Below are 22,991 nucleotides of genomic sequence, written 5' to 3'. Positions count from 1 at the left end.
GAATCGAATACCACCCCTAGATGTTTTAACGTCTGGGAGGGTTGCAAATGACTCTTTGTAAAACTGATTACCGATCCTAATCGTTGGAGTAATGAGACTACCGTCTCCATCGATATTATCCCCTCTGAATATGATTTTGCCCTTATTAACCAATCATCCAAATAATGATGAATTAAAATTCATTTCCTTCTTAAAAAGGCAGCTACTACCTTTTGTAAAGGTTTTTGGCTCTGTTGCCAGCCCAAAAGGGCAATAAACTGAAAATGTTGGCTGATTATACAAAAACGGAGAAATCTGACATTCTTGCTTCATTGAGATATGAAAATAAGCCTCTTTCAAATCGAGGGACAATAAAAACTCGCCTTTGCATACTGAGGCTTGACCGTGTGAAGAGATTCCATATGGAATCAATATTCTGATTTTAACTCTTTTAGATCCAAAATAGGTCTGAATGAACTGTCTGTTTTGGAATAACAAAATAAATAGAATATACCTTTTGATGCTCTCTTATTGGAAAAGGGTGAATTGCCTACAATTGAATCAACTTGTTTACATCCCATGAATTGTGGCAACCTTGATTGGAAAATGGACAAGCGAGATTAGAAAATGGTCTTTTACCAATCTTGTTAATTCTAGGGCATAAACATATTGGATTATATCCAAAAACCATTGATCTGAAGTAATGTGGATCAATTCTCCAAGAAAAGCCCCCTATAGGCTCCCCTGGAAAATGAATCCTCCTGACTTCATGTGAACCACTGATGGAGCGGGCAGCATCTCACTTGATCTCCGTGCACCACGAAAGGACTGAGATCTACCTTTACCTCTAGAAGTCTGAGGCATTGCTCGTTTGTCCAGTCTATATCTTTTAGCTTCCATAAATTGACTATGGCTTCTATAAGGACAAATACTGGGTTTGACCTTATCCTCAGGTAATCTCTGAGCATGTGAATCCCCCAGATTCCTCTTTAAATGATCTACATGCTCCCCAAAAATGTGTTTACCCTTGAAAGGTAAATGAGAGAGGCTAGATTTTGACAATGAGTCAGCAGACCAATTTCTTAACCAAAGTGTTATGTTTTGATATGGATGTGAACCCTGGGCTGAGGAGAGATGACTCCGCCCACAGGGAGGAGCCCTGTGGGCCTCACTGTTGGTAGGCGCGGTCTCAGAGGCTTAGGACACAGCTGTAAGAGAGACTTTATTATAGAGGAGAAAGAGCAAAACCCATGAAGCGGGGACTGCAGTATAAATACAGTTCTTGAGCAAGGGGTATGCCCAGGGTGATATCTCAGATGTGAATATCTGGTAGATGCCAGCGGAGCAGGGTATGCCAGACAGTCTCTTCAGTGGTAAAGCAATTACCTCTGGTGTGCAGATCTGGTAGTGGCCCGCGGTGCGGGGTATGCCGAGGATAACTGTACAATGATGGTGATGCTGAGGTAGTCAGAAGGAAGCTCAGAAGTTTCATGAAGACGTTGAGGCAGCAATCTGCAGCGCAGGGTATGGTGAAGCGAATCCTGCTGAGGATGACGCGGTAGTGGCCCGAGGCATGGGGTACACCACAGGGAATCCCAGCAAGGCTTGGTAGAGTTGAAGTCCGATGGAAGTACTCACGAGACGTGGTTCCAAGGGAAGTCCTGAGAAGTAGAACAAACAGGAGTTCAAAGGCAGGAAGGCCCTCCGAGGAGCGGATAGCCTAGGAACGCGGAAGAACCCCCGAGGAGCAGGTACTCAGAGCATTCGCACAGCAAGCCAGGAATTGGAACAGGTAGTCCAAGAAAAATGGATTCAGCAATGAGGAAACTCCTTGCTAACTCGTCAGTGCATAGGGCCGGTCTGCTTAAGTACAGGTAGCGAGACTATGACATCCAGAGGGGATGCCCCCGAGGTTCCTGCCATGACGTGTACATAGCTGGCCCATGCGTGCGCCTATGTGACTCCAGAAGCAAGATGGTGGCCGGCAGCGCCCATGCCGTCCCAGGAACGCAAGGGAAGTCGGTGGTGACTGGCGGAGGCTGCCACTCGTCCTAGATTTGATGGTGCAGCGAAAAAAGAGGTGAGCATGAGAGGTCGCAGCCGTCTGCGACCGGGCGCAACACAAAGAAGTTGTCTGGCTCCCACAGAAAGAGCTAAAGACCTAGCTGAGATTCTGATTGTCATAAAAAGCATCAGGTAAATAAGCCGTAGCCGACTCTAGCTTTGCAGAGCTTCCTACCTCAGACAACTACAGAATTCTGGAGCAGAGATTTAGCAACATAAGTAGCACAAACTGCTCCCTGTAGCATAAAGAAACCTGCAGAAAAATGATTCTTAAGAACTGCCTCTAGCTTCCTATCTTGTGCATCTTCAAGGGAAGCACTTCTTTCCACAGGAATAGTAGTCCTGGCTACTGCTGCAACCATCACATCAACCTTAAGTTGCTGAAAAGATGATCAAGAACCTTAGAGGGCATCTGATACAATCTATTAATAATTCTTAGACACCTATATCCAGCTTCAGGAGATTCCCACTTGGCCATAATCATAGCCTCAGTCTCTGGGTGCATAGGAAAGGTAGAAGCTAACTTATGTGTGCCTCTCATGATTGGATCTCAACCTGGAGCCTCTTCATATTTTTCTTCCTCAAGGCGTAATGCAGAAGTGACCTGCAAAATAAATGTAGATATCTCCTCCTTATGGAACAACCTGATCTGTTCCTCCTCATCCTCTTCTGAATGAATCTTACCTTTTTCTAAAGATTCATTGCCACTTCCTCCTCTTTTATCCTCCATTCTTAAATCTGCCCAATGATGCAAATCCAGTGAAAGGGATTCAGCTTCATCTGAATCCAACCTCTTTCTCTTTTGAGATTTAGAAACCTCAGCAGCTGAAGAATCACCCTGTACATACTCTGAAATATCATCAAGATCTCCTTGTAAGGCATGAAATGCCTGATGCAGTAAAGTGAAAAAAATCAGTTAAAGACTCAGAGCTGGTACTGGGAACTTCCTGTTTTGCCTCAGAGAAAATCTAGCACTGGAGCTAATTTTGGGACGTCCCTGGCTTAAATTGGGACCTGCCCTTGCTGACAACACTCCCAGTGACTCAATCAAGATAGCTGCCGCATCTAAGTCAGCTGTTAGAACGACTGCCGCTGACGGCTCTCCGGTGGCTGAGGCTGCCCTAGAAAGAGGCTTTTGCTTACCTGAAGCGTTAAGCAAATCTACTTTCTTTACTAACTCTGAAGCTTTCACCAAATCTAGCGATTCAGATTTACTGCGGCACACCGAGCATAAACTTCCTTCAGAAGAATTGCACTTTACACCACACCTGCCGCAGCGGCGACTTTTCTCAGATGGTGAGAGACTTTAAAGCAGCTCCTGGCTGTGATAGAGCAAGAAAATTGCTCCCAAAGTGCAGGTAACTCAATCTAATTCGTAACAAAACCCTGGCCGAATCAGAGAGCAGGCACTCCTCCTTGCTGATAAAGAAAAATGGTAAAGGAGAAAGAAAAAACAAATTGTCACCAGGACTCGTTTCACTGGAGGAGCAACATCTGCATGAGCATGGCCCACAATTCTAGCCACTTTAAAAATATTAAAAAGGCTGAAAATCCTAAACTAATCCTTTTTCTTTCCTTTCCCCCCCCCTTTTTTTTTTTTTTGCTATAAGAGCTCAACTCCAAGTTCCCATCCAATGGCTTTTTAGTAGAGAACACTGGCTGAATTAGTTCTGGACATCACATGCATTCTAGTGATATCATTAAAAAAAAAAAGTAGAACTCTGCCTCCATATGTACTGTATGAGAGGATAAACCCATAGTTTCTGGACTGATGTAGCAAAAGTAAAGGAAATTAATATGTAAGACATTTATTTCTCCTTTTCATGCTGAGAGCACCTCTTTTTCTGCTATGGTGATATATTTATAAAATCTATAAATGGCTCATGCATTACCTTATTTTTTGAAAATATTGTTAATTTGATTGTATTAATGTTATCTCATTCATCTTGACAACCAGGTAGCACAATGTGTTTCTCCAAAAGGACCTTTGGCATGTTCACGGACATACTTTTTTGGTACTACGCATGTTCCTTATTTAGGTATGTATCTCAGAATGGCATATGTAATATATAGCCTCTTAAATGTTTCTTTAGTGACTGAATTACAATTTGAAAAAAAGTCATCGTGAAGCGGATATGAATTAGCTACAATGTGTGGGTAGCATCATCTGACAGTAGAAACACAGACTGTGCTCTCAAAGCTCATTAAAAGCTTTATTGAGCATGTGCAGGAGTTCCCATGCACACATGCTTCTTTGTGAGCCACTAAGTCTTTCCTCATCTGAGCTGCAGCACTGATATGTCCCAGTCTGTTTCTCAAAAATGTTTATTTTTTGGGGCCTAGTGCAATGGACGGTGTCAGGGTTTGAGCGCAGAAGAGAAATTCCATCTTCTCCATTCTAGCCTTGTGACCTTTTGGTGTCATAAGGGCACATTTGGTGTAGGTTAGGACATCGTGCTCACTTTCGAGACACATTACACAGACTTTGTGAGGGTCTGTGATGGACATGATGCGATTACAGTCCGGGCACCAGCGGAACTCAGACGCCATTTCCATGAAAAAATTGAGCCGCGGTACAGTCGACAGCCAGTAGGCCGCGAGGGCCAAACCCGACGGTAATCGACGGAAAACGGGTAAAAAACTTACCGGAGTACCGCGGCTTGAAAAAGTTGAAGGAGGGACCCCTGTGGATAAATTAAATTTTAGTAATTCCGTGAGGAACATTCCTGTCAGGAATCTCTGCAGAGCTCCTTATCCACGTGGCTACTGCTGTACGGAAAAAAGAAGACTGAAGGGGGACCCCTGCTGGCTGCAGGGTTAGTGCCATGCTGGGCATGCCCAGTAGGGGCCAAAGTTCTGGAAACTTGGACAGAAGTGTTCTGTGATTGGGTTCCGTCCTGTGATGTGACCCATATGTGAGGACTACCATCCTGCTTGTCCTGTGAGAATAAATGGTAGATGCGTACTTGCATGCATCATAAAAAACAGAGTATTTTTGCTCGCATACCCAATACGTGCATTTATGGGCGCAAGCGCACCTTTTACAATTTACTTATCAGTACCTGTGATAAGTATGTGGGACCCACAGATGCAGGCCTTAAATCCACTTAATGCAGGCTTCTTGGCCTTGGATTGCTCCATGTTTTTTGACATCTTTGCTGTATATTCTATTTTAATTTTCAATTCAGTAGTAGCTGAGTCAGCTGAAAAGAAATCCAAACGAATAAAGCCTCATTCATGTAATCCACCGGGTAAGTACAATAGATTCTTGGACAACATAGGCAGGAAAATGTCTCAGGGTTCCATGCTTGTCTCCAGAATTGCGTCCTACCAGTTATATATGATGCAATATCAGCGTAACTTATGGAAACATTCAAGAACTCTCTGAAACTCTCCCCCAGCAATTCCAAGAGTCTTTTACTTCCATAAAACATAAAGGCTTGGAAGCTGGCAAACACGAAGTTCGTGCAGCGTACAACAGTTTTGAGACTGCATCAAGAATGTCAGCCACCGGTATAAGTGCTCGTAGATGGGCCTGGCTCAAGGTCTCCGACCTGAGACCGGAAGTACAGGAAAAACTGGCTGATCTCCCTTGTGTAGGTAACAGTCTCTTCGGGGATAAAGTAAAGGAAGCAGTTTACCAGCTAAAAGAGCATTCACAAACATTGAGACAGCTGTCCTCTGCACCTCAGGAGTCTCAAGCATCATCAAGAAGACTCCCAAGGAAAGAATCTAAACGGCCATGCTACAGGCCAAGGGGTTACTATCCACCTCTTGCCCGTGGAAGATCTAGGCCACCTCAAAGAACGCAGACCAGGCAACCAAGAGCGCCTAGAGCTCAACCCCCTCCTCAAACAGGGTCAACTTTGAGGTTTTGAAATGACACCAGAGAACAGCAGCCTGTTTACCTATCCAACCCCAAATTTGCCAGTAGGAGGTCGGATCACGTTTTTCCAACACAATTGGTCATGCATCACCATGGACCAATGAGTACTCTCCGTAACATCTCAAGGGTATCACCTAGACTTCCTCACTGTACCAAACAATACTCCACCCACTTTGTCTTGGATAGTACATAGCCAATCCACACTCTTACAAAAAGAATTATCCACCCTTCTGAGAGCCAGGGCTGTGGAACCAGTTCCCCGGCCTCAGCAGGGCAGAGGATTCTACTCCCGTTATTTCCTCATTCCAAAGAAAACAGGAGGCCTATGTCCCATATTGGACCTCCGGAATCTCAACAAATTCCTGAAAAAAGAAAAATTCAGGATGATATCATTGGGCACCATGCTACCTCTACTTCAAAAAGGAGATTGGCTCTGTTCTCTGGATCTTCAAGATGCTTACGCTCACATTCCAATATTCCCTCCTCATCACAAGTATCTGCGATTCCTAGTAGGAAGTCAACATTTCCAATACAAGGTGCTACCATTTGGTCTTGCATCAGCACCTCGAATGTTCACAAAGTGCCTAGCAGTGGCAGCTGCCCACTTGCACAAGGAAGGAGTGCACGTGTTTCCTTACCTGGACGATTGGCTCATCAGAAGCCAAACAAGACAAGGAGCTCTCAACTCCCTCAAGCTCACAATAACTCTACTCCATTCGTTGGGATTCCTTATCAACTACCAGAAATCCCACTTCACACCATCTCATCTGTTGCAATTCATTGGAGCAGAATTAAACACCATAACAGCAAAAGCTTTCCTGCCAAAAGACGGTGCACAGACACTCGCATTGTTAGCGGACTCTCTACACGCACGGACAGAGATGACAGCATATCAATGCCTCACTCTTCTGGGTCACATGGCCTCCACAGTTCATGTCACTCCTATGGCCAGATTAGCCATGAGACTCACTCAATGGACTCTAAGAAACCAATGGATACAACATAAGAACATAAGAAATTGCCATGCTGGGTCAGACCAAGGGTCCATCAAGCCCAGCATCCTGTTTCCAACAGAGGCCAAACCAGGCCACAAGAACCTGGCAATTACCCAAACACCTAGAAGATCCCATGCTACTGATGCACTGATGCAATTAATAGCAGTTGCTATTCCCTAAGTAAACTTGATTAATAGCAGTTAATGGACTTCTCTTCCAAGAACTTATCCAAACCTAACCACATCCTCTGGCAACAAATTCCAGAGATTTATTGTGCGTTGAGTGAAAAAGAATTTTCTCCGATTAGTCTTAAATGTGCTACTTGCTAACTTCATGGAATGCCCCCTAGTCCTTCTATTATTCGAAAGTGTAAATAACCGAGTCACATCTACTCGTTCAAGACCTCTCATGATCTTAAAGACCTCTATTATATCCCCCCTCAGCCGTCTCTTCTCTAAGCTGAAAAGCCCTAACCTCTTCAGCCTTTCCTCATAGGGGAGCTGTTCCATCCCCTTTATCATTTTGGTTGCCCTTCTCTGTACCTTCTCCATTGCAACTATATCTTTTTTTGAGATACGGCGACCAGAATTGTACACAGTATTCAAGGTGTGGTCTCACCATGGAGCAATATAGAGGCATTATGACATTTTCCGTTTTATTAACCATTCCCTTCCTAATAATTCCTAATATTCTGTTTGCTTTTTTGACTGCTGCAGCACACTGAGCCAATGATTTCAATGTATTATCTACTATGATGCCTAGATCTCTTTCTTGGGTGGTAGCTCCTAATATGGAACCTAACATCGTGTAACTACAGCAACGGTTATTTTTCCCTATATGCAACACCTTGCACTTGTCCACATTAAATTTCATCTGCCATTTGGATGCCCAATCTTCCAGTCTTGCAAGGTTCTCCTGTAATGTATCACAGTCTGCTTGTGATTTAACTACTCTGAATAATTTTGTATCATCTGCAAATTTGATAACCTCACTCGTCGTATTCCTTTCCAGATCATTGATATATATATTGAAAAGCACCGGTCCAAGTACAGATCCCTGAGACACTCCACTGTTTACCTTTTCCATTCAACCACTGTCTTATCCAGTTTCAAGTAACTCAGCAACTACGGTTCTCGCTCCTATGGTGGACAAACATGGATAACTTGCTAACAGGCCTACCTTTCCAACAACCAATTACGCAAGTGACGATAACTACAGATGCATCCACCTTAGGGTGGGGAGCACACATTGGCCATCTGCAGACTCAAGGTACTTGGACAAAACTCGAAGCTACCTTTCAGATAAACTTCCTAGAGCTTCGAGCTATACATTATGCGCTGCATGCGTTCAAGGACTGCCTTTCCCACAAGACTGTTCTGATGCAAACAGACAACACGGTAGCCATGTGGTACATAAACAGGGAGGTACGGGCTCGTATCTCCTTTGTCAAGAAGCAGCACAGATTTGGGACTGGGCCCTAATACACTCAGTGTTTCTATGGGCCACTTATCTAGAAGGCATTCACAACATAGTTGTGGATCGCCTCAGTCGTCAATTCCAACCTCACGAGTGGTCTCTGAATCCAGAAGTGGGGACCAAGATCTTTCAACGTTGGGGCCAACCAACAGTAGACTTCTCTGCATCACAACTGAATACAAAGTGGAAAATTATTGCTCCATACACAAGCAGAGAAACCGCTTACCCCGGACCGCCTTTGCTCGCCACTGGAATTCAGGTCTTCTATATGTGTATCCCCTGATACCGCTAATAACCAAAACCCTAGTGAAGCTACAACAGAACAAAGGGTCCATGATACTCATAGCCCCATACTGGCCTCGACAAGTATGGTTTCCAATACTCCTCGATCTCTCGATCAGAGACCGAATTCGCCTGGGCACAGCACCCAATCCCATAACTCAGGATCAGGGCAGGTTGCGTCATCCCAACCTTCAATCCCTATCCCTCACAGGGTGGATGTTGAAAGCTTGATTCTACAACCTCTCAATCTTTCAACTAATGTCTCTCAAGTGCTTGTAGCTTCACGTAAACCCTCCACACGAAAGAACTATTGTGCTAAGTGGCAACGGTTTACCGCATAGTGCACACAAAACAGTCTTGACCCTTTTTCCTGCACTACATCATCTTTATTAGACTATCTATGGCACCTCTCAGACTCTGGTCTCCAGACCTTATCTGTAAGAGTACATTTAAGATGGAAGGTCTTCATCGAATGACTTATGAGGAGAGATTGAAGAATCTAAATATGTACACCCTGGAGGAAAGGAGGAGCAGAGGTGATATGATACAGACTTTCAGATACTTGAAAGGTTTTAGTGATCCAAAGACAACGACAAACCTTTTCCGTAGGAAAAAAATCAGCAGAACCAGGGGTCACGATTTGAAGCTCCAGGGAGGAAGACTCAGAACCAATGTCAGGAAGTATTTCTTCACGGAGAGGGTGGTGGATGCCTGGAATGCCCTTCCGGAGGAAATGGTGAAGACCAGAACTGTGAAGGACTTCAAAGGGCGTGGGATAAACACTGTGGATCCATAAAGTCAAGAGGCTGTCAATGAAGAGTGGGTGGCTCACCAGAATGACGGCTACTGCCTGGAGATAATACCCTTATTCAATAAACATACACATGGTTACTGTGACTCCAACATAGCTCTAAGCTTCAACAGCAAGAGGAAATGTGGAAAAAAGGATTTGCACTCACAAAGCGGGGAGTAGCTGGCTTGTTACGGCGGTTACTACCCCAAACCAAATAAGCCTGATACTTCACTTTCAATGCGTATCCAGCATAGCTCTCTGCTTCAACGGCAGGGGAGAAGAAAAACAACCAATAAGGGCTGAATAACATAGTCTGGGAAAAACAAATAAGCATGGGTGTAGCTTGCTTATTGCGGCGGTTACTACCCCTACTACCCCTAACTAATCAAGCTTGATATTTCACTTGGATGCAGCTTCATCACTGCTCTCTACATTAATGGTGGGGGTGGAAGGGAAATAGAACCAAAGAGCTAAGAGAAACAGATAAGTATGAGAAAAAAAATGTGTGAAGCTTGCTGGGCAGACTGGATGGGCCGTTTGGTCTTCTTCTGCCATCATTTCTATCTTTCTATGTTAAGTGCAATCTCAGCTTATCACAATACTGTTGGAGATGCACCAATATCAGTGCAGCCCCTCGTTAGTAGGTTTATGAGAGGTTTAATTCAGCTTAAACCCCCACACCGATCACCGGTCACAGAATGGGACCTAAATGTAGTCTTAACGAGGCTCATGCGTTCTCCTTTTGAATCCATGGGTTCCTGTGGTGATAACTTTCTCACTTGGAAAGTTAATAGCCATCACATCTCCAAGAAGGGTTAGTGAGTTACAAGCACTTGTCACATGCTCACCCTACACAAAATTCCTACATGATCGAGTGGTACTCCGTACACATCCAAAATTTCTTCCCAAGGTAGTTACGGAATTCCCCTTGAATCAATCCATCATCTTGCCTACTTTTTTCCCAAAACCACACTCTCATCAAGGAGACAGGGCTTTACACACCTTGGACTGTAAACGTGCGCTTGCGTACTAGTAGATCGCACTACAGCCCATAGAAAATCCACCCAGCTCTGTTTCTTTTGATCCAAACAAACCGGGTAAATCGGTGGGCAAGCAAACGCTATTTAATTGGCTTGCAGATTGTATACAATTTTGTTATGAAAAAGCAGGCCTTCCTCTCCAGGAGCGAGTAAAGGCTCACTCAGTAAGAGCAATGTCAACTTCAGTAGCACACTATCGTTCAGTGCCAATAGCTGACATTTGTAAAGCCGCAGCATGGAGTTCCCTTCACACCTTTGCGGCTCACTACTGTCTCGACAAGGAAGGACGACAAGATTCAGCCTATGGACAATCTCTCTTAAAGAACTTGTTTCCAGTATGATCCCAACTCCTTCCACATCCAACCTTTTGTGATTTCAGGCTGCCTCATTTTTGTCAACAGTACACCAGTTGTTGTGCCTGTTGCACAAGTTGTAAGCTGCTGGTCCAATACAAAGATGACTCAGCCTGTAGCTTGCTAATCACTCATTTGTGAGGACTAGCATCCTGCTTGTCCTGGGATAAAGCAAAATTGCTTACCTTGTAATAGGTGTTATCCCAGGACAGCAGGATGTAGTCCTCACAAAACCCACCTGGCACCCTGCGGAGTTGGGTCCGATATGTTTTATTATTTTATTTTTGGCTAACACTAATTGCTACAAACGAGACTGAAGGGAGACCCCTGTGGCTCAAGGGATCATGGCATGCTCAGTAGGCTCAGGATGCCAGTCAAAAGTTTCTAGAAACTTTGACAGAAAGTTTTCCGGAATAGGGCTCTGTCAGTGACGTCACCCATATGTGAGGACTACATCCTGCTGTCCTGGAATAACACCTATTACAAGGTAAGCAATTTTGCTTTTCGGCAAAAGGAAGGGCCTGGCTCAAGTCTTCCGACCTTCGCCTTGAAATTTAGGACAGATTGTCCGACCTGCCCTGTGTAGGAGACAATCTGTTTGGTGAGCAGATTCAACGGACAGTGGTGAAACTCAAGGACTGCACACCACTTTCTCATCCTCTTGGGACACATGGCATCCTCAGTTCAGGTCACCACAATGGCCCGCTTGGCCATGAGAATCATGCAGTGGACTCTTAAGGTCACAATGGACTCAATCCCCTGTCAATCCCCTGTCGACCATTGTCCACGTAACTGACTCACTCCGTCAGTCTCTCGCCTGGTGGCGAAATCAGGTCAATCTCCTCCAGGGCTTGCCCTTCTAAGCTCCAGACCGTCAAATAACTCTCACCACCAATGCTTCCAACCTCGGCTGGGGAGCCCACTTGGCCGATCTGCAGACACAAGGATCTTGGTCTCCAGAGGAAGCCAAACACCAAATAAATTTGCTGGAGCTTCGAGCAATCAGATATGCTCCCAGGGTATTTCAGGATCGCCTTTCCAATCAGGTCATCCTGATTTAGACGGACAACCAGGTGGCCATGTGGTACATAAGAAACAGGGAAGAACGGCCTCCTACCTTCTGTGTCAGGAAGCTGCGCAGATATGGGCGGTGGCCCTCTCCCACTGGATGTACTTCAGGGCCACCTACTTTTGGGAGTGGACAATGTGTTGGCAGACAAGCTAGGTCACACCTTTCAACCGCACGAGTGGTCTCTCAACCCCTCAGTAGCGAACTCTATCTTCCACCAATGGGGTTATCCTCAAATAGACCTTATTGCATCACCTCAAAATCGCAAAGTAGACAACTTCTGTTCTCTCACTCGCAGCAAACACTATCAGCCAAGAGACGTGTTTTCCCTATCATTGGCAACCGGTCTATTCTACGCATTCCCTCCACTTCCTCTTCTTTCGAAGACTCTCGTGAAGTTACGTCAGGACAAGGGAACCATGATCCTGATATCACCTCACTGGCCACGCTAAGTGTGGTTTCCAATACTGCAGGATGTTTCCAATCGCAGGCACATTCTCTTGGGGAAGAACCCGCTTCTGATTACTCAAAACGACGGGTGCCTACGCCACCCCAATCTTCACACCTTGTCCTTGACGGCATGGATGTTGAAAAGTTAATCCTTCAGCCACTTAACCTTTCTGAACCAGTTTCCTGTGTCCTGATTGCTTCACAGAAGCCTTCCACGAGAAAAGCTTACTCTTACAAATGGAAAAGGTTCACGTCTTGGTGCTCTTCTCAGTCCCTTGACCCCTTTTCCTGTCCAATCACGAAGTTTTTGGACTATCTCTGGCATTTATCAGAGTCAGGTCTAAGACTTCTTCCATCAGAATGCATGTCAGTGCGGTAGCCGCCTTCCATAAAGGTATCGGGGATGTTCCTATATCAGTACAACCCCTTGTAACACGTTTTCTGAAAGACTTGCTTCACCTCAAGCCTCCACTGCGTCCTCCGGCCCCTTCTTGGGACCTCAACCTGATTTTGGGTAGGCTCATGAAATCACCATTCGAGCCTCTTCAGTCCTGTGATCTTCGCTATTTCACATGGAAAGTAATTTTCCTTCTGGCAATCACTTCGGCTCATAGCGTTAGTGAATTACAGGCCCTAGTTACCTAACCGCCTTACACTAAACTTCTGCAGGACCGGACGGTAATCCGCACTCACCCTAAATTCTTGCCTAAGGTAGTATCTGAGTTTCACATCAATGAATCCATTATACTACCTACCTTCTTTCCTGGGCCCCATTCCAATCTAGGAGAACAGGCTCTGCATACCCTTGACTGTAAACGGGCTCTAGCTTTCTACCTAGACCGTACAGCTGCCCACAGGGAAAGCACTCAACTGTTTGTCTCTTTCCACCTTAACAAGTTAGGGCAGCCTGAGGGTAAGCAGACTCTCTCCTCCAGGTTGGTGGACTGCATATCCTTTTGCTATCAGGAAGCGGCATTCTACTTCAAGACAGTGTTAAAGCACACTCTGTCAGAGTCATGGCAGCTTCAGTAGCGCACCTACGCTCTGTGCCGCTTACTGACATTTGCAGAGCTGCCACCTGGAATTCTCTCCATACCTTTACAGCCCATTATTGCTTAGACAAAGCCGGAAGACAAGATTCCATCTTTGGCCAGTCTGTCTTGCGCAACCTGTTTACAACGTGACGTACCAACACCCTTCCGCCTGCCCGGTGGTGTTCAGGATGCCCTCGGCCAGTTTTCATCTCGGGCCTAGTGCCCTGCATGCCTGAGTATATTTGGTGCATGCTCTGACATCCTCAGCTCAGTACTCACCCATATGTGAGGACTACCATCCTGCTTGTCCTGTGAGAAAGCAAATGTTGCTTACCTGTAACAGGTGTTCTCACAGGGCAGCAGGATGTTAGTCCTCACGAAACCCGCCTGCCGCCTCGTGATGTTGGGTTCGTTCCGTTTTCTTATTTTTCGGCACTGCCTGTAGCTTTGTAACAAGACTGAAGGGGGACCCCTGCTGGCTGCAGGGTTAGTGCCATGCTGGGCATGCCCAGTAAGGGCCAGTCAAAGTTCTGGAAACTTTGACAGAAGTTTTCCGTGATTGGGCTCCATCCTGTGATGTCACCCATATGTGAGGACTAACATCCTGCTGTCCTGTGAGAACACTTGTTACAGGTAAGCAACATTTGCTGTATTCCTTCTTTATCTGGATGCTGTTGATAATCCAGAGTATACTTGAAGACCATTTTGTGATGAACAAGATGAAAAAACTGAAGGTGATGTCACTGGGGACGATCATGGTCTGGGCGCATAAGTTTCTAGGATGGGTTTTACATCGACCAAGACCTCTAGGTTTGGTGATGGTCTACCTCTTTCCAATTCCTATGAAGCTAAAATTGTCTCAGAATGGTGACTATCACGGGGCTCAGAAGTGGGCCATGACTGTTCCTCCTGTGTTGAATGCTTCATTTTTTCCCTTGGTGTTTTCAGGAACTTCGACTGCTCTGGGTGCAGTGGATCTGCATCGCGTGGTGTCTTTGCCAGGTTCACTCGTGCTGCATATGCATCGTGCATCAATGCATGCTTCGTGTGTGGCTACTCCATGTGGCACGTCTTTGCTGGCATTGCGCCTTGTGTCGATGGCACCATCTGCGTCAGACGATGTGCTTCGTGATGTGGCTTGTGTGTGCCGTGTTGAGGCGCGTCACAAAAGGTTGTGTCCACTGCATGGGACTCTAACGCTGTTTATCCCAGGACAAGCAGGATGCTAGTCCTCACATATGGGTGACATCAGTAATGGAGCCCTATACGGAAAAACTTCTATCAAAGTTTCTATGAAACTTTTGACTGGCACCAGAGTGCCTACTGAGCATGCCCAGCATGCCATGATATTCCCTGCCACAGGGGTCTCCCTTCAGTCTTCTTTTTTCCGCGGAGCCGTTAGCCTCGCGCTTAATCTGGAGTCCTGTGGTGATTTTTCACTACACGCAAAACTTTAGAAAAAAGTTAGGAAAAACTTTCCACCGCAAGGGTCTCCATTCCATACCATCGCAGTAAGTTTTTCTCCGTTATTTTCGTCTGTTCCACGCCGGTTTTTCGAGCCATAGCCGTCGACGGCCGTCCAGCTAAAATGGCCTCTGGTTTTAAAAAAATGCCCGAATTGTGCAAGAAATATGTCCATAACGGACCCGCACCAGGAATGTGTGCTTTGCCTCGGTGAAAAACACAACGTCAAGTCATGTAATTTGTGCGCCGAGATGACATCGAAAGGATGTCTGCTCCAGATGGAGAAAATGGAGCATCTCTTTAAAATTCAACTGCTCCCAACAGCATCGACGTCAGCCCAGTCATCGTCTTCTGGATCGATACGGCAAGTAGTTCTGAAAAGACGACTTCCAGGTGAGGCCGGAGATGCTTCTACTCCCTAGCCGTCGTTGAAGGCGTCCACCTCCGGCAGTGAAAAGCAAAAGGAAAAGCATCGACATCAGCACGCCATCGAACCGGTGCCCGCTGAACCATCGACAGAGTCGGCCTCCTCCGCTAAAAAGCTCGGATGAGCGCGGAGTCTCCGAGGCCTACGGTACCAGGGCGATCCCCACCGATATCGGTGCAGGGCACCATATCTCCTCAGGGCTCTGAGGAGCTATCGGTATCGCCATCACCGCCTCCCCCCCATAGCTGCTCTGATACCTTCAGCTATGCGGGCGGAACTTGATGGATATATCCGTCAAGTGGTTCGACAAGCGCTCCTTGATGCAGTGCCAGTCCAGCCATTGACACCGATGTCGCCATCGACACCAGCTCCGATGCCGCCGGATCCATCACCATCGATGCCAATACCTCCGATTCCGCCACCGATGCCTTCGGTACCGCGCCTGATGCCGGCATCGATTCCATCGATGACTCCATCGGTGCCACCCTCAGAATTTTCGATTTTTCAACCTCTGATGAATAAACTGGACACCTTACTCGATGCCATATCGAAAAAATCTCAAGACATCGAGGATGACCCTATTCCAGAACCCTCAGGATTTCCTAGGCCTCATCAGCCACGGTCTCCTTTACTTCCATCCATACCAAAAGTGACACCATTGATCCCTACTAGGCCACAACCAGTGAGGTCCCCAAGAGATACAGGCACAGATACAGATACAGATTTCTCCTCAGAAGAAGACATGCTGTCTGAACCATCACCTCCTGAGGACCGTAGGAAGTCTCCTCTGGAAGACTTATCTTTTTCCAATTTTGTAAAGGAAATGGCAGAAACTATTCCTTTCCAGTTACAGGCAGAGATGGATTCCAGGCAAAAAACACTGGAAGTTCTACAATTTGTAGATCCTCCAAAGGAGATTTTGGCGGTGCCAGTGCATGAGGTACTACAAGAACTCATGTACCGAATATGGGAACATCCTGGATCACTTGCATCGGTAAACAAAAGGTCAGATGCAACCTACTTAGTCCAACCAATTCCTGGATTCCAAAAGGCCCAACTACCTCACCAATCTGTGGTAGTGGAGTCTGCCCATAAAAAGGCAAAAAGGTTAAAGACTCACTCCTCAACACCGCCAGGAAAGGACAACAGATTCATGGATAATTTAGGACGTAAAGTTTTCCAGGGATCTATGTTGGTATCTCGGATTGCAGCTTATCAACTTTTTATGAACCAGTACCAACGAAATCTTTGGAAACAAGTCCAAGAAGCTCATTCACACACTTCCTGATCAATAACAGGAACCCTTTCATCAAGTGGTGCATAAAGGCCTAGAAGCAGGCAAGCATGAGGTTAGGGCGACCTACGACAGTTTTGAAACTGCTTCTCGTCTCTCAGCTTCAGGAATAACTGCTCGTAGATGGGCCTGGCTTAAAGCGTCCGATCTTCGACCAGAGGTACAGGAGAGACTGGCCGACCTTCCTTGTTTGGGTGATAACCTGTTTGGAGACAAGGTTAAGGAAGCAGTTGCCACGATAAAAGACCACACTGAGACACTCAAACAACTCTCATTACTGCCTCAAGAGTCACAACCCCCGTCCAGGAGACTTCCTTGAAGGGATATAAGGTGTCCTTACTACCGCCAACAACGCTATTATCCCCCAACCAGCCGAGCAAGACTATCGCGCCCAGCTCAGCGTCCTCAATCTAGGCAAAGGCCTGCTAGGCCTCAACCTCCTCCTCAGACTGCATCAACATCGGGGTTTTGAAAGACAATCAGAGAGCAGCAGCCCATCCATCAATCCACTTCCACACCTGCCAGTAGGAGGTCGTATAGCCTTTTTCCATCACACCTGGACCTCCATAACCACAGACCAATGGGTACTTTCCATTACAGCTCACGGGTACCGATTGGATTTTCTCACTGTACCAAAAGAAACTCCACCAATCTCCTCTTGGACAGAGAACCACCATTCCAAAATCCTACAAACAGAATTATCCACCCTTCTGAGAGCCAGGGCCATAGAACCAGTTCCCAGACCTCAGCAGGGCAGAGGATTCTACTCCCGCTATTTCCTCATTCCAAAGAAAACCGGAGGCCTACGTCCCATCCTAGACCTCAGAAATCTCAACAAATTTCTCAAAAAAGAAAAATTCAGGATGGTATCGTTAGGCACCATGCTACCTCTTCTTCAAAAAGGGGATTGGCTCTGCTCTCTCGATCTTCAAGACGCCTACGCTCACATTCCCATCTTTCCTCCTCATCGCCAGTACCTGCGATTTCTGGTCGAAGGACAACATTTTCAATACCGAGTGCTTCCATTCGGCCTAGCCTCAGCACCTCGAGTGTTCACAAAATGTCTGGCAGTGGCGGTGGCACACCTCCACAAACAAAAGGTGCATGTATTCCCTTATCTAGACGATTGGCTCATCAGGAGTCAGACACAAGAAGGAGCTCTCAATTCCCTCAAGCTCACAGTCAACTTGCTTCACTCCTTGGTTTCTCATCAATTACCAGAAATCCCATTTCACACCATCTCACCTACTACAATTCATCGGTGCAGATTTAAACACCATCATAGCAAAAGCTTTTCTTCCAAGAGACCGTGCTCAAACACTAGCTCTTCTGGCACACTCTCTCTGAAATCAATCTCAAGTTACAGCTCATCAGTGCCTCACCCTACTCGGTCACATGGCCTCCACAGTTCACGTCACTACCATGGCCAGATTGACCATGTGACTACTGCAATGGACACTAAAACCACAGTGGATTCAAGCCATTCAACCATTGTCCACTCACATTCGGATACCGCAGGAACTGTGTTCCTCCCTCTACTGGTGGACATCAATGAACAATTTGCTTAAAGGTCTGCCTTTCCAGCATCCAATTCCGCAAGTGACATTAACTACAGATGCGTCCACTTTAGGCTGGGGAGCACACATTGGTCATCTGAAGACCCAAGGGATGTGGACAAAAGCCGAAGCCTCTTTTCAAATAAACTTCCTAGAGCTTCGAGCTATACGTTATGCGCTACATGCGTTCAAGAACTGCCTTTCACACAAGACTCTGCTGATTCAGACAGACAACACAGTAGCCATGTGGTACATCAACAAACAAGGGGGAACTGGTTCCTACCTCCTTTGCCAAGAAGCAGCACAGATTTGGGACTGGGCCCTAGCACACTCAGTTCTTCTACGGGCCACTTACCTAGCAGGCATCCGTAACATAATAGCCGATCGCCTCAGTCATCAGTTGCAACCACACGAATGGTCCTTGGATCCAGTGACAGCAACCACAATTTTTCAACGCTGGGGTCAACCAACAATAGATCTCTTTGCGTCCCATCTGACTACAAAGTGAGCAATTACTGCTCCCTGCTACGACAGGAGAACAGCCTACCAAAGGATGCCTTTGCTCGCCATTGGAACTCAGGCCTGTTATATGCGTATCCACCGATACCGCTCATAACCAAAACTCTAGTGAAGCTGCAACAGGACAAAGGGACCATGATACTCATAGCCCCATACTGGCCTCGACAAGTATGGTTTCCCACACTGCTAGACCTCTCAGTCCAGGATCCCATTCGTCTGGGAGTAGCTCCCACTCTCATAACTCAGTATCAGGGTCGGTTGCGCCATCCCAACCTTCAATCCCTATCCCTGACAGCATGGATGTTGAAAACTTGATCTTACAACCACTCAACATTCCAACCACTATATCTCAAGTGCTGATAGCTTCACTTAAACCTTCCACTAGAAATAATTATTCCTACAAATGGAAACCGGATGGTATACACCCCAGAGTTCTGAAGGAACTAAAAAATGAAATTTCAGACCTATTAGTAAAAATTTGCAACTTATCATTAAAATCATCCATTGTACCTGAAGACTGGAGGATAGCAAATGTAACCCCAATATTTAAAAAGGGCTCCAGGGGCGATCCGGGAAACTACAGACCGGTTAGCCTGACTTCAGTGCCAGGAAAAATAGTGGAAAGTGTTCTAAACATCAAAATCACAGAACATATAGAAAGACATGGTTTAATGGAACAAAGTCAGCATGGCTTTACCCAGGGCAAGTCTTGCCTCACAAATCTGCTTCACTTTTTTGAAGGAGTTAATAAACATGTGGATAAGGGTGAACCGGTAGACATAGTATACTTGGATTTTCAAAAGGCGTTTGACAAAGTTCCTCATGAGAGGCTTCTAGGAAAAGTAAAAAGTCATGGGATAGGTGGGGATGTCCTTTCGTGGATTGCAAACTGGCTAAAAGACAGGAAACAGAGAGTAGGATTAAATGGGCAATTTTCTCAGTGGAAGGGAGTGGACAGTGGAGTGCCTCAGGGATCTGTATTGGGACCCTTACTGTTCAATATATTTATAAATGATTTGGAAAGAAATACGACGAGTGAGATAATCAAATTTGCAGATGACACAAAATTGTTCAGAGTAGTTAAATCACAAGCAGATTGTGATAAATTGCAGGAAGACCTTGTGAGACTGGAAAATTGGGCATCCAAATGGCAGATGAAATTTAATGTGGATAAGTGCAAGGTGATGCATATAGGGAAAAATAACCCGTGCTATAATTACACAATGTTGGGTTCCATATTAGGTGCTACAACCCAAGAAAGAGATCTAGGTGTCATAGTGGATAACACACTGAAATCGTCGGTGCAGTGTGCTGCAGCAGTCAAAAAAGCAAACAGAATGTTGGGAATTATTAGAAAAGGAATGGTGAATAAAACGGAAAATGTCATAATGCCTCTGTATCGCTCCATGGTGAGACCGCACCTTGAATACTGTGTACAATTCTGGTCGCCGCATCTCAAAAAAGATATAATTGCGATGGAGAAGGTACAGAGAAGGGCTACCAAAATGATAAGGGGAATGGAACAACTCCCCTATGAGGAAAGACTAAAGAGGTTAGGACTTTTCAGCTTGGAGAAGAGACGGCTGAGGGGGGATATGATAGAGGTGTTTAAAATCATGAGAGGTCTAGAACGGGTAGATGTGAATCGGTTATTTACTCTTTCGGATGGTGGAAAGACTAGGGGGCACTCCATGAAGTTAGCATGGGGCACATTTAAAACTAATCGGAGAAAGTTCTTTTTTACTCAACGCACAATTAAACTCTGGAATTTGTTGCCAGCGAATGTGGTTAGTGCAGTTAGTATAGCTGTGTTTAAAAAAGGATTGGATAAGTTCTTGGAGGAGAAGTCCATTACCTGCTATTAAGTTCACTTAGAGAATAGCCACTACCATTAGGAATGGTTACATGGAATAGACTTAGTTTTTGGGTACTTGCCAGGTTCTTATGGCCTGGATTGGCCACTGTTGGAAACGGGATGCTGGGCTTGATGGACCCTTGGTCTGACCCAGTATGGCATTTTCTTATGTTCTTATGTTTGTGGTGCACTCAGAAATCTATAGATCCTTTCACTTGCCCCACTACCTCACTACTAGATTACCTATACCATCTTTCAGACTCTGGTCTTCGGACTTCATCTGTAAGAGTACATTTGAGCGCAATCTCAGCTTACCATAACAAGCTGGGGGATGCACCTATCTCTACACAGCCTCTCGTTAGTAAATTTATGAATGGTTTAACTCACCTTAAACCTCCAGTTCATTTCCCAAGCATGCAATGGTTCCTAAACGTAGTATTATCCAGGCTCATGCGTTCTCCATTCGAACCCATAGACACCTGTGACCTTAAATTTCTTACATGGAAAACTGTATTCCTCATCGCCATTACATCAGCTAGAAGAGTCAGTGAACTACAAGCACTTGTCACACACGAACCTTTTACAAAGTTCCTACATGACAGGGTAGTCCTCCGTACTCATCTCAAATTCCTTCCAAAAGTAGTCACGGAATTCCATCTGAACCAATCTATACCAACATTCTTTCCAAGGCCTCTCTCTCACCAGGGAGAAAGAGCCTTACATACCTTGGACTGTAAACGTGCGCTATCCTTCTACTTAAACCGCACTACAGTCCAAAGGAAATCCAGTCAACTATTTGTATCTTATGATCCAAACAAACCAGGTAAAGCAGTGGGAAAACATACTTTATCAAACTGGCTAGCAGATTGCATACAGTTTTGTTATGAGAAAGCAGGCCTTACTCTTCAAGGGCGAGTAAAAGCACATTCAGTCAGAGCAATGTCAACCTCAGTAGCATACCTTCGCTCTGTACCTATTCTGGACATTTGTAAAGCAGCAACATGGAGTTCTCTTCACACCTTTGCAGCTCACTATTGTTTAGACAAAGAAGGAAGACAAGATTCAGCCTATGGACAATCCGTCTTAAAGAACTTGTTTCCAGTGTAATCCCAACTCCTCCTACATCTCGGCTGATTCATTTCAACAACAATACTTCACTGTTGCCTCAATCCCAAATGACTCAGCCTCTAGCTTGCTAATCACCCATATGTGAGGACTAGCATCTTGCTTGTCCTGGGATAAAGCAAAATTGCTTACCTTGTAATAGGTGTTATCCCAGGATAGCAGTATGTAGTCCTCACGAAACCCACCCGTCACCCCGCGGAGTTGGGTCCGATATGTTTTATTTTATTTTTGGCTAACGCTAATTGCTACAAAACAGACTGAAGGGGGGAGAGCCCTGTGGCAGAGAATATCATGGCATGCTGAGCATGCTCAGTAGGCACTCTGGTGCCAGTCAAATGTTTCATAAAAACTTTGATAGAAGTTTTTCCGTATAGGGCTCCATTACTGATGTCACCCATATGTGAGGACTACATCCTGCTGTCCTGGGATAACACCTATTACAAGGTAAGCAATTTTGCTTTTTGGGCGACTGGCCTACTCATACATTGCTTTCACTTGTGCAGATGCAGATTTATTTTGCGAGGACATTTTCAGCATCAATGCACTACCCTGATCATGCTGGGGTTTGGCTTTGGTAGTCTTTGGGTGCTTGGTTTTTTTTTTTTTTTTTTTTTCTTGTGCTGCCCCGTTGATTTCAGGCCTTCTGGAGATGCTGTCTTTTGCAGGATTGGATGTTGAGGCTTGGTGTCCGGTGATGAATGAACTGAATGTTGTGGTGAAGGCACATAACTTCCCGATGGGGAAGATCCTACTTTCATATCCTGCAGCCTTACAATCTTTTTGACCCTCTGTCTTCTGGCCCATGGGAAGGTCCAATAAAACAAATCGGAAGGCGGTCCCACGTAGCCAAGGCAAAAACAAAAATGAGACAACCTTATACCGTGGAAAGATTTATTATTTGTTTTACAAAGCCCGACTCCGACCGAGTTTCGCCAATTTAGGCTGCATCAGGGGATGATTTAGCGAAATGAGGACTTGTCCCGATGCTTTTGTTACAAAATATTTGGATCCATCAATGTACCGTCTGATTTGTTCAGTACGATTTTGAGAGTGACACGTTGATAGACCGAGAAGCGGAGATAATTATATGCACGACTAAGATTGAAATTTGATAAAAGGATCTACTTGGTTGTTCTATTTGATATCAGCAATCATCCCCTGATGCAGCCTAAATTGGCGAAACTCGGCCGGAGTCGGGCTTTGTAAAACAAATAATAAATTTTTCCACGGTATAAGGTTGTCTCATTTTTGTTTTTGTTCTGGCCCATGGGGACATGCAGCCGCAGTCTTTACGAGTAGCCTGATCGTGCTCCGAGTCCAGGCATAAATA

At 45.5% G+C, this 22,991-nt stretch overlaps 1 protein-coding gene across 1 annotated transcript in view; it reads left to right on the top strand.

Annotated features, from left to right (window-relative positions):
* The window catches only part of C1H20orf194 (chromosome 1 C20orf194 homolog), a 794,595-nt gene that overhangs the window by 208,069 nt on the left and 563,535 nt on the right, over positions 1–22,991 (top strand). The window contains 1 exon segment of the mRNA XM_029594038.1: positions 4,001–4,082. Within this exon segment, the coding sequence (XP_029449898.1) occupies positions 4,001–4,082 (82 nt within the window).

The sequence above is a fragment of the Rhinatrema bivittatum genome, chromosome 1 (assembly GCF_901001135.1).
Source record: "Rhinatrema bivittatum chromosome 1, aRhiBiv1.1, whole genome shotgun sequence".
NCBI classification, from domain to species: domain Eukaryota; kingdom Metazoa; phylum Chordata; class Amphibia; order Gymnophiona; family Rhinatrematidae; genus Rhinatrema; species Rhinatrema bivittatum.
The sequence above is the reverse complement of the archived record's forward strand: the minus strand, read 5'-3'. Positions and strand labels throughout refer to the sequence as shown.